Source organism: Cavia porcellus, unplaced genomic scaffold (assembly GCF_034190915.1).
Source record: "Cavia porcellus strain 051 isolate PalLab524CR breed Dunkin Hartley unplaced genomic scaffold, mCavPor4.1 scaffold_8, whole genome shotgun sequence".
In the NCBI taxonomy this organism is placed as follows: Eukaryota; Metazoa; Chordata; class Mammalia; order Rodentia; family Caviidae; genus Cavia; species Cavia porcellus.
In genome coordinates, this window is record NW_026947491.1 from 43,471,788 (window position 1) to 43,484,071 (window position 12,284).

A 12,284-nucleotide genomic window follows, 5' to 3' on the forward strand; every position below is an offset into this window, starting at 1 on the left:
CACATGTGTGGTAGGGACATGACTCCAAGACGGATGGTATTAAAAGCAGATTAACATTCATAATTTGTACTTAGGTGGACATTCACATAGACAGGTGTTATGTACCCAGATGTGATCATGGTTAGTCCCATGAATAAGAGCAAGGGGGAAAGGTCTGTTGCTTTTGGATGTGAATGAGCTATTTCTCTTGCTGAGGAAGCCATGACATCCCTGGCTTTTATATTATCTGTCTTACTTCATGATACCTCACAAAATATTTTCTCTGTGGTCATGGAATACCACAGTCATTTGATGTGGGTGTCTTGGGAGAGCATAGGCTGCTTGAGATGGTGGTGGCTAGTGTACTACTTCTAGCCTGGGCTGTCCTTGCTGATTATTAGAGTGTTACTTTGGTAACTCACTAATTTTTACACAAGCATATTCAAAGCTCCCTCTCGTGGTACATTTTTATGGGTTTATTTTCTGTCTTGCAATGCTTTTTGACTCCATCTCCAGCAATTTTAACCTGACTAAATGAATTGTATGTCAGAAGGTGTGCTGGGGAAGTGAGAGAGGTTGTCCTACTAATGGTCCTGGAGGTGGGGTAGGTAGCCAAAATGGCCAGAAAGTGTTTATTTAATTTATTTATTTATTTAATTTTTTTTTATCAGTACCAGGGATCTAACTCATGACTGCCTGGTTGTAAGGCAGGTGCTCATGTCGCTGAGCTAAATCCCCAGCCCCTGTTTATTTTTTTTTAAATTTTATTTATTTATTTGTATTTGATACTGGGGATTGAATTTAAGACCACCCTCTTGTGAGGCAGGCGCTTATGCCCTTGAGCTAAATCCCTAGCCCTAAATGTTACTTATTTGTAAGACAGATTCTTAATATGTAGTTCAAGCTGGTCTAGACTTAGCTGTGTAGTCCAGACTGGTTTCAAACTTGAGGCAGTACTCTTGCCTCAGACTTCTGAGTGCTAGGATCACAGGCATTTGTCATAAGCAGTGACTGTTTTCAAAAAGAAGGCTTGGGGCTGGGGATTTAGCTCAGTGGCTTAAGTGCCTGCCTGGCAAGCTCGAGGACATAAGTCGCGTCCCGGCACAAAAGAAAAAAAAAGCTAACTGGGCATGGTGGCACTTACAATTTTAGTGCATTGGGAGGCTGAGGCAAGAAGATTGCTCTTTGAAGCTCAGCTCAGGGAATTTAGTGAGACCCTGCCTCAAAAAAAAAAAAAAAAAAAAAACAAGAAACAGGAAAAAGGGCTAGGAATGTAGCTCAGTGCCAAGGCTCTGTGGCCAGTCCCCAGTACCCCACACACACACAGGCTCAAAGATTGTTGCTAGGTGCCATGGCACATACCTGTATTCCCAATACTCTGGAGGCTGAGACGAGGGGTGTCATTAGTTTTTTTTTTTTTTTTTCTTATCAGTACTGGAACTCAGACCACATGCTTGCAAGGCAGGCGCTTATGCTGCTGAGCTAAATCCCCAGCCCCCATTGTCATTAGTTTAAGGGCAGCTTGAATTACAAAGTGAAGCTGTCCCCAAAAAGAAAAAAAAAATAAATAGCTACAGGATTTTCCAGGAGTATCTTGCTTTCACCCTGGCTTTCCTGTTCTGTGTCCAGACTCTGCTCCACTCCTATCCTGGCTGGATTGTGGGATGCCCTGCTCGTAGTGGACTGCCCATGGTGGACAGAACTGTAACATCGCCATCCCTTTTGTCATAGATTGCTCTGAGGTGGCACAGATCTGTGACTTCTTATTGGTATATAGATAAATAAGCCTAGTGTGATGGACAAAAGGAACATGAGAAGGCTTTGGGTTACACTGCTCTGCCCTCCATCTCTCCATGCCCTGGCGTCTTTAGGAGGCACTGGTCTATTGTCCGTCACAGGGGAAACTCAGATCCTTAAGGCTGCTCCTTGGCCTTCTGTCTCAGGAGCAGTGTTAGAGTTTGGTCCAGGGGCAGAAAATCCTTGTTTGTTCTGTCTTAAGGAGTGCGCAGCATCCCAGCCGGTGCTTGAGTGGGGTTTGAGGATCTCAGGGAAGTGTTGACTCTTGACCTTTGCCAGGGAAAGAGAACCTGGTGTACAGGGCCCCTGGGTGTGGCTTTATGAGACCTGGGAGGAGAAACAAGTTTGGACCATTTATTTCCCTTTGCAGAAGGGAAGTAGTCCACACTGGAGGAGCCCTCTGTAAAAGGAAGGGGCTGAGCATTGTTTGCAAGGAGTGGAGGACTGGGGCCTCTGGGACACGCCCCTAAGATCCCTCCCCTGCGCAGCAGCACGCCCACTTATTAGCTGGAGTTCTTACACATCTGCTGTCCTGCACACATCTGGGCAGGGGGTGCTGGAGCATGAACCGCTCACAGGCAGGCGTTGTGGCTCAAGCTGCCTGGCTGAGTTGTTGCAACCAGTCAGGGGCACTGTCAGAGTCCCTGGGGGGACTTCATGCTGTGCAGGCTACAGTGCTGGGTGTGCTGTCGCTGCTTGTGCTCTTCGGGATCCTGTTCCTCGGTGGCAGCCTTCTCTTCCGTGTCCATGGCCTGATAGGGCTGCTGGCTCATGAACGGCATGCATCCCTTGAGGCTGAGACCAGCGGCACCAGTGAAGGTGACAACTAGGTGCTAGGCTGTGTTGGAGATTGCATGCCTTACACCTGTGAGGCCTTTCCCCCAAACTAGGATGCCAAGCACAGGTGAGAGGGTAGGGGCAGGGGACAGCGGGGGTGGGGTGTGGGGGTGTGGGAGGGTGGACAGTCTTCCTCGTGAGGACAGGTCTCTGGGTGTAGCCAGGCACCCAGGGGAGACAGCCTTCAGTAAGGCTGAGCTCCCCAATCCCAGTCAGTTTGAGGATTGGGGCTACAGCTTCCTGTTTGGATGTGCTGCCTCCTCAGGGTTGTCTCGGGCAGCATGGAGTCCCTTTCCACTTAAGGATCCCCCATTTCTATGTCCTTTTTCTAGGAATAGATAGCTACTATGTAACTGGAAGAGGGGACAGTGGACAGGTCAAAGTGGAGAGAGTTTGGGGGCTACAGTGTGCTTTGGATCCCTTCTTCCCTTCACCCCTCTAATCACTGTGACTGCCCTGTCCCTGAGGTACTAAGGGACAACCCCCTGGCCTCAGTACTGCATTTTGCACTAGAGGTTGGGGAGAGACGGCTACAGACATCTTCAGAGTAGGGAGTGTGGCCTGCTCAGGTCTGGAGGACAGATGTCACCCAGAGCAAGGAGCTTTGTGTGGCATAAGTTAGAGGTGTGTGATGGCAAGATTGCTGCCAGCTGGCGCGCCTCAGGAGCACATTGCTCCAGGAAGTGGGACTAAGGAGTCCCAGCTGCGGAGCTGTGTCTGACTCTTTTACCCCGGCTGTTCAGAGACAGGAACCATCTGGAAGGAAGGGCCTGGGTGGCCCAAAGGACAAGGTAACTTCAGGCCAAGGCTACCTCGACTGGGTGGAGTGTGTGAGTGTGGGGGGGCTTTCTCTGTCCCCTCTGGTCAGTGATGTAAGTAGGTGCTGTGGGAGGTTTCTGTGGGTGTCAGTGTTTGTTGGGGGTGACTGACCTCTTGCCCATGACCCTCTGAGAAAGCAGCCCTGCGGGGTACTAGGAGGAGGGGTTGGTGAGGGACTGGAAGGTATGGGCAGGTGCAGCTCAGCAGCTGTGAAGCTGACTACGATGTGTGATTCCTGTTGAGCAGCTCATGACTTGGCACTAACCCTGGGCAGCTGTGTCACAGTGGCCTTGCTGAGCTGTCAGCTTCTCACCTCGAGGACACCACCTCCACCCTTGGAAAGAGGGCTGTCCAGGGCAGTGAAGGGTGTGTGTGACTGCGCCTGGCACCAACTCCTGGCTAGACCCAGGGGACATTCTCCCCCTTACTCTGCTGGGCTTTGCGGAGTTGGGTGGGGAGAACTGCTTTTACTCCGGTTCTTCTAACTCTGGCCTGATGCATTGTGCTGCTTGAACATCTTTCCCTTACTCGCCTTGGTGTTCCACACCAACTGGGATAGAGGGACTCCTAACTCTCAGGAACTCTTCATTTTACAAAGAGGGAGCTTCTCAGAGAATTGAGAAAAGCGCAAAAACTCAGAAGCACAAAACATGCTTAAGAGATGGCTGAGCTGGAACTCTGGATCCTAAGGCTCTTTCCTCCCCTGGGCTGCCTATCCTACTGCAGCCTTCCTTCCTTCTCCTGTTTCCACCACTGTTTGAGAGGCTGCTACAAAATGTGGCCTCTCTGCCCCAAAGAACAAACCTTCAGATACATGTGATGACCAGCTCGAGTCAGAGACTTGCAGCCCAAGCCCCTATCACAGCTTCTGTCTCTGCTCACCCACTGGTTTTATCAGATGCCCGCTTTCTGCCGGAACAGTTTTCCAGATGCCAGGCAGCAATAGCTCCACAGGCAGCTGGATGCAGCTTGTCTGGCTAGAACCTGAGGAGTGGGAAATGGCTGAGAGAGTTACTAGAATAAAAACCCATAGGGAAAGTCCAAGGGGTCGGAACTGAAGGATGATGATGACCTTCGGTATGGCCTCTGGTTCAAGTGCTTGATGTATTAGGGGTGTAAAGTGACTTGGTGAGAGGAAGGGCTGTGTCTACAGCATCATGATGTCTGTTCACATCCAGGCCAGGGGTGAGGGAGACAAAGGGATAAGTACTTTCCTCACCTTCCCGCCTTGATATCCCTTCATCTTAAGTGTTTGAAGTAGGTGTGGGGTGTGTTGGGGACCTCAGTGTTTTTAGGGGGAAGATCTGAGACATTTTCTGTGGGACTCTGACCCTGATCAGGCTGAGTGAAGAGAATTTAGAAAATGGCAATGTGAGTGCTCTTGTCACTCCCTGTCGGGCACCAGCAGGAAGTGAGAGATGAATGCCGGGTGCAGATGTGAGTCCCCTCAAGAGGTCCATCTGTCTGTGCTTGGGGAAGGACCAAGGCAACTGATGGGCTGACAGAATGCCTTAACATTCTTCCAGCCCGAGTTCACCCTGTGCTGGGTTAGGCTGCAGGGGCTGTCTGGTCTCTCCCTTCACCTCCACAGCAGTGCAGCTTCCCTCCAGCAAGGGTGGGTATGGCCGTCTCTTACAGGTTCCTGAGCCAGGCCTGGTCTGCCTTCGGGAGTGCTGCCCGCTAGCTGCCCTCCGGAGAGGACTTCTGCTACCTTCAACCCATTCACCCTACAGATGATGACTGGGAAGCATCTGGACTGTGGTGACTCATCCTAGGGCTGCTGCCCCTGAGCTGTTCCCTGTGACCTTCTGAAGTACAGTTGGGTATGGGCCTGTGTGGTCTGGGCCCTAGGAATAGTTGGGGACTGCTGTGTGTCTCCCGGGAAGTGGCCACATACCCTTGGCGTTCAGAGAAGGAGATGTAGATTGTGGCCTCTGTTCACCAGGCCTCTGTGGACATGAATGCAGCCGCTACCTGCCTGGTGTGGGCAGCACTGATGTGAGAGGTCGATGACATATCCCTGCTGTGGGCTATCGGTCAGTACCATCCATTTGGAAGCCCAGGGTGCCAAAACAATCCTGTAATTCCCCATCACTTTCTATGGCTTCTTATTAAATAAGCTGCTAACGCAAGTCTCTGGTATACAATCTGTGTTTCTAGCCTTTGACACTTCGTTTTGTTTTTTTGAGACAGGATCTTGCTATGCAGTTTGGCTGGCCGTGAACTCTATAGTCCAGCTGGCCTCGAACTCATGGTGATCCTCTCTCAGTTTCCTTAGTGCAAGGATTATAGGCATATACCACCTTGCCTGGCCTTGGATCTGTTTCCACCCTCGCTTTGTGAAGGTGAGTGTGAAATGGGACACAAAGTGACTTGTGCCAGCACTTCGTTGCTTCTCTGTGGCCAGTATGAGAAAAAGCACTGCTCCCTTCAGAGTCTGGCCTGAGGCTGGTGCTGAGATGAGAGCACTTTGTTTGTGTCTGTGCACTCAGTTTCAGATTGTAGACTTTCCTGAACCTCAGTCTCTCCATCCATGAAGTGGGAGCAACAATGTTCAGGTGAGGAGCCAATAGATAAGGTTTGTCCATTGATGAGACTTTCTGTACTTTTGTTACCATGTGACCTTGTTACTGTTTTTCTGGAACCTGACCATCTGCAAAGAAGAGAAGGGGAGAGAAAGGAACAGAGCTGTGGAACCACCCACTCTGTTCCTGCAAGCACTTGATTTTTATCCCTTCCAGGAGGACCTAGTGAGTCCATGCTCCCCTTGAAAAAAAGTGATCAGCCCTGCTGTCACAGAGCTCACAGTCATAAAAAACAGGGCACACAAGATGGAAGTTAAAGTGGGCTATATAATGTGCCCAGATGAGCGCAGAGGGGGAGCTCGGCTGGGAGCTGCCTAACCAGAGGCGGGGCAGTAAGGAGTGGGGCTTGTCCAGGCAAGAGGGAACAAGAGCACTGTGGGCAGAGGGGGCTTCAGCAGTTGGTAGTTAGAGTGGAAGGAACAGGAGACCTCGGCAATGAATGGGGCTGGCATGGCCTGGAGCTGGAGGGTGTCCCAGGGATAGCTAGGTGACTGGAGGCTTTCAAGCCAGGAAGTGCTGTGGTAAGATCTGAATCTTCCGTGGCAGAGGTATATTTTGGGGTGGAAGCAGCTAGAAGTAAAGAGGCAGCCAGATCGAGTCCCCAGAGCTTGGGATGCAGGCTGTGGTTGCTGGCTGGATATGAAGGAGGAAGCAGAGGCGGGGAGGAGGATGCCCTGGTTTCTGGTCTGAATACTGAGTGGACGGTGATGTCTTGCACCGATGATGTGTTATCGGTTAGGAATTTTGTGGTCTGAATTTGCAGGAAACCCAAACTATTTGACTTAAACAGGAGGACACAGGAGGGAGTTGATTAACCTGTATAATTCAAACGGATAAGGGTAGTTCTGGCCTCAGGCCTGGCATGATTTAGGGCCCAAATGGAAGCAGGCCCTAATTTTTCCTTCCCTAGCTTGATTCTGCTTGCCTCTATGTCTGCTTTGGGTAGTGTTGTCTAATGGTTGCGATCAAGGATTCTAACAAAAGATGAGACATTTTAAGTGGCGCATGCCTATAATATAAGCACTGAGGGAAGCTGGGTTTGGGGCCCATCTGGAGAAATAAATGAGACTCTGTCCCAAAATTTAAAAAAAAAAGGGTTGGGAAGGGGTTCAACGGTAGAGTGTGCCTCCCAGTTCAATCACAGTACAGTGGCACCTTGGTTCAGGAACTTAATTTGTTTTACAATTTGGGGGAAGGTGGCTATGTTTCTGTTTGTGTGAGGAAGATGGCCATAGTTGTGTTTGCTACCTAATGTGCAATTTGTGAACAGAAGCAAAGTTTTGTTGATCTCATTTGTTTGAGAGCCAAATTGCTGGGGCCAGGGATATAGCTCAGCATCCTCAGTGCCTGTGTGGCAAGCACAAGGTCATGAGTTCAATCCTCAGTACCCCCCGAAAAAAAAACAGGAAACAAAAAACAAAACCAAATTGTTTGCAAGTACAAATGTTCCTGAACTGGATTCAGGTTTTGACACCACATTTAAACTAACAATAAAATGGCCAGGTGTGGTGATGCACACCTCTAATCTTCAAGTTCAAGGCCAGCCAGGTCTGCATGGTGAGTTCAAGGCCAATCTGAACTATGCAGTGAGACCTTGTCTCAAAAAAGAAAAAGATAATAAAGTTCCTGAGCAAGGTCCTAAAGCTCTCTTATAGCTTAATTTCCTCATTTTCAGATTGGGGAATTACAGGACCTGGCTTGTCCATCTGTTACTGGAATGGACAGAGACTGACGTGTGCAGAGTGCAAGTGCACAGTGCATGTCAGTGGTACTGGTCTCATGGACATTGGATTTATGGCCTCTCAGCTTCAGGTCTATCAGGAAAGAGGTGCTGGGGGGACACCCCCAACTACAGGGTCCAACTCAGAGGTACAATTCCTCAGCATACCTGTACTTGTCCAGTCCTGGAGCAAACAGGTAGGTGCTAGATGGCCATTAACCAACGCATAGCTGCTGCAGAGGGGACACAGGCAGGGGGTGGCCAAGGAAAGCAGCTCTGGTGCACTGAATTTGAGGAATGTCCCAGGGAGCTGTTAGGTGGACAGGTAGTTTAGAGGGCTGGAGCTCAGCAGAGGGATTTGAACCTTGAGGTTTCAAGAGATGAAAGCGTGGAATGGATCAAGGTTGCTAGGGCTGCAGCCTGGGCCACTGACCTATTTGACTACCACTTAAATAAAGGCAGAGCAAGGGGTAAGGCTGACCAGGAGATGGAGGAAGCCAGGGATGGGTTCCTCAGTGAGTTGGGGGAGAGAGGTTTTCAGAGACAGGGAGGTTGGTCTGGAGTATTAGTGTCCCCAGCAGTTCTGGGATGGTGGGAAAGGGCCCACAGTTGGGTTCCTCCTTGGAGAAGCTAGTACCTGAGCTATACACCATTATGGCTTTCAGCTCGACCTCAGAGGAAGAAGCCCTCACACAGGAGAAAGTGGTAACGTGGTCCCCCAGGGCTGAAGAATCCACTGTGGGATTTATTTTCTTTATAGTTCTTCCCTTTATATTGTGCTAATGCTATACCATGCACTTGTCTCACCTAGGCAAAGTAAAAGCCAAAACCAGAAGAAAAAGGTATCGCTTCCTACTTCTGGCCACCAGCCTTTCCTTGCAGTTGGAGAGGCTACAGCTGTGTACCCCACTGGTGTGGCTCCTCTGTCCACTGTGTCCTGCTCAGGGCCCCCTCTGCCATACACACACACCTTTGAGAACCCTACTTCATGTGCTGTGCCTGACACCCACTCCTGTTCTTTCAGCCTGCTCAGGCAGATGTGTTTGTTAGGGTCACTTGACATGTGGCCTTTGCTTTCTCCCTGTCTCCCAGACCATTTCTGCGCCTTCCAGTTTAGATTCCAGGAGCATTCTTTTGCCCATGTCCTAACTTCACTTCCCTGTAGAATTACCCTTATAAAACCTGAGCCGTGCAGTGTCCTGTTCTTTGACCTTGTACTCTAGGCAGATTGATGTTTGCAGGAATGGTCACGTAGGCCCCTGGGACTGTTGCCACTGCTTGGCCATGGTGCCAGCAGCTCTCTGTTTCTCAGCTGTCTTCCTTCAAGCTTTTCCCAGGCTCAGACCCTGAGCATCCTGCCCCCTAGAGCTCTGCTCAGACCCTTCCCTCCTGCTTCTTAGGGAAAAGAGAAGCCAGTAAGGAGGGCTGTGCTCCCACCGCTGTACTCCTCCTGCCCCAGCCTGCCCTCCTAGCATCCTCCCGATGCTGCTTTAATGGCTCCTCTGCTGGCTCTAGCATCAACACACACTCAGGTTTCTTCTGTCTTAAAATAGCTTTCTTTTGCCCCCACTGCTCCTCCAGTTACTCTCCTATCGCCAAGCTTCTCGGAGCTGCCTTGCTTGCCACCCCTGTTTATTGGCCTCCAACTTGTCTCTTGGTCCTCCCCAGCCTGGCCTCCACCCCTCTCTGCCTGATTACCCCTCTCCACCAAAGCCTGGGACAGCTTTTCAATCCTTGTCTTAGTCTCTCCTGGCCGCTTCTGCTGTGCTGACCTGTCCATCATCCTTGCGATGCTTCCCCTGACTTCTGTGAGAAGCAGCCTCTGCGCTCTCTGTGGTCAGCAGTAGGAAACTGTAATAACGCACTCAGTGGGACTCAGATGATGAGGTGTGTGCTTTTGAGTCTAGGCACCTGACCTTGAGCCCTGCATGGGTTTAGTCCGGGTTCCCCAGCTGTTAGGTTGTGCCCCGGGGAGTCTTGGTTTGCCTTCTGCCTGCCTTTCCTCTCTTTCTCCCAGCACTTCTTCCCAAGTCCTCAGGGCTCTGCACAGATCTACCTTCTTGCCTGCCTCTTTCTGGCACTGGGCTGGCCCTCTCTGTGCCTGCAGCTCTGAAGTCAGCAGCCTGCCTGGCCCGGCCCTTGAGTGTCCATTCTGCAGAGCCCTGTGGAGCAGGGCGCTGGAGTGGAGAACAGTGAGATCCCTTCCCTGAGGAGCCCTGTGTTCTGGTGCCAGGGGACATTCGATGGACCTGTAAAAGAAGACATGAGGTAATTGCAGGTAATGGCTATGCTACAGATACGTCTCTGGGGAGGTGACATTTGAGTCGAGACCTGAACAGTGAGTGAGCAGGACCTGGCCAGGCAAGGGCGGAGGCACGGTGTTCTTGCCAGAGGAAAGGCGTGTAAAAAGGCTCTCAGTGGGAATGAGTTTGTTGAGTCTGAGGGGTGGAAAGGAGGTTAGTGTGGCGGGCCTTGCAGGGTGGGGGAGAGAGCAGCATGTATGTAGCAGGGTGGAAGGCAGCCAGGGCAGGGTGATCATGTGCTGGCTTTGGTTCCCAGTGTGCCTTCTTTCCCAAGGAACCCCGAGGAAGTATTTTTCTTGCTCCCAGTGAGTGTGGCCACCTGCATAACAGCTGTCCCTGGTTTTTCTCGCCACTCTTTCACAGCTAGTCTGTCACCAAATATGGTCCATTCTACCTCTCAGAGGGCTTTACACCCCTCTGCTCTGGCCTCCTCTCTCATTTGGTTCCCTTCGGTGCTTCAGGGCCTCCCATTCTTCACTGTCATCATGGTGATCTCTGAAAAGGGAGTTGTAGCTGGATGGACGTGTGTCCCTGCAGGTAGGAGGTTGAAGCAGGAAGAGTTGGCAGTTTGAGCAACTCAGTGAGTTCAAGGCTGGTCTGGACTACATCGCAGAAACTTAGAGCGGGGGAGAGAGTGAGAGAACGAGAGAGAGAACGAATGAGAATGAATTTGTCAAGCCACTTCCCTGTGTAATACCTGTTGCTCCCTTAAATCCTCCTGTGGTCCCTAAGTTGTAGCCCTCCTGGGTTTCTGCTCCTTTGCCTGCATCTCTTGCCATTATCGCACCTGTACTCTGTCATCTCATATCCACTGTGCCTTGGAAAATGCTGTTCCTATCCCACTGCTCATCTCTTCTTTTTTTTTTTTTTTTTTTTTTTTTTTTTGTCTTTTTCCTTTAAATCGGTACCAGGGATCGAACTCAAGACTGCCTGCTTGCAAGGCAGGCACTTATGCCGCTGAGCTACATCCCTAGCCCCTGCCCATCTCTTCTTTTAGGTGTGAGGTTCCTTCCTCAGGGAAACTCTCCTGACCCCCTGCAGTGAGGGTCTAGTCACGTGTTCCCATAGCAACCTGGGATCATCCTGGAGTCTCCCTTTGAGTGTTTAGTTGTACATGGAGTGCCTTTTCTCTGAAATTATGCTCAGCCCATGAGAATAGGACTTGTGACTTATTTGTTCACTGGCTTGGCCTAGGAGTTGCTCAATAAATAGGTGTTGAATAAACAGTTAACTTCTCTTTATTTATTTATTTGTCTTTTTGAGACAAGGTCTCATTAATTGGCTGACCTTGTACTCACTTTGTAGCTCAAGCTAATCTCAACCTCACAACAAACCTCTTGCCTCAGCATCCTGAGTTCTGGGATTACAGTCATGTGCCATCATGCTCAGCCCAACTTCTCTTTTTTAAATAATTAAATATGCTTTATAAAATGTATAGGTACCTAAATACAGTCTAGTTTTTAAATAAAATAATATGTGCATAGCTATATTTATAAGTATGTTAAATTAAAAGCTATACAATGAGAAATATTAAGGGACAAATCCAAGCTCCAATGAAAAACACTTCCTGGAATTTCCATAGCTCACTGAGAATCAAAACTCACCGGTCTTTTCTTGTATATTATTCTGTATCCACATTCTCTACATCTGATTGGATCCCTGGATTTCACTTCATTTTCTCCACAGATACTTAACGTTGGCTGCTGCTTTGGAAGTCAAATGCCCTCTTGGGTGTCCATTGTTAGTTCCTAGGTAGTGCTGAGCCAGTTGACTTTTGCAGGAGGTTGGTGAAGTGTCTTCTGGTTTGCTAGCACCTTGCAGCTGGCTCACCCCTCTTAGCCACTGACCCTCACCCTACAAGATGAGACCTGGGTTTGCTGATGTCCTCATAGCCTGTCCTACTTTAGCTTAGACCCACATCCTGTTCCTGCTCTCCATGTGGCTCCTCTGGCTCTTGGTGGAGGAGGATGCTGCTGCTCTGGGGGACAGGCCTTGACTAGCGTTCTTTGACTTGTTTCCTTGACTAGTGTTCTTCTTGGATTATGACTACTTCTGGCTTTTCTAGGAGACATCACACTTCTGATAGCCAGGTCTTGAGTCCAACCCCAAAGCCAGCTCAGCTGGGCCAGTTCCAGGTGATGCCAAAGCCACCATTGTGGGGCTGAGGGGAGTACACTGAAGGGGAATGCTGGCAGGTTTGTTTTTTTTTCCCCTTGAATACTGAGGATTGAATTCAGGGTCCAT

At 49.9% G+C, this 12,284-nt stretch overlaps 1 protein-coding gene and 1 pseudogene across 2 annotated transcripts in view; one reads left to right on the forward strand and one right to left on the reverse strand.

The window, feature by feature from the left end:
• Window positions 1-88: 88 nt before the first annotated feature.
• The window catches only part of Smim41 (small integral membrane protein 41), a 37,377-nt gene continuing 25,181 nt past the window's right edge, over window positions 89-12,284 (forward strand). Inside the window, exons 1-2 of one of the 2 annotated variants that reach the window (XM_063254800.1) lie at window positions 89-2,680; window positions 5,071-5,564. In XM_063254800.1, the coding sequence (XP_063110870.1) occupies window positions 2,340-2,606 (267 nt within the window). In that variant the 5' untranslated portion in view covers window positions 89-2,339 and the 3' untranslated portion in view covers window positions 2,607-2,680; window positions 5,071-5,564. Of the gene's footprint in view, window positions 2,681-2,702; window positions 3,405-5,070; window positions 10,006-12,284 lie in introns of those variants that run through there. The other variant, XR_010049287.1, reaches the window with a different exon arrangement.
• Window positions 11,532-11,779, reverse strand: LOC134477312 (DNA-directed RNA polymerases I, II, and III subunit RPABC4-like; annotated as a pseudogene).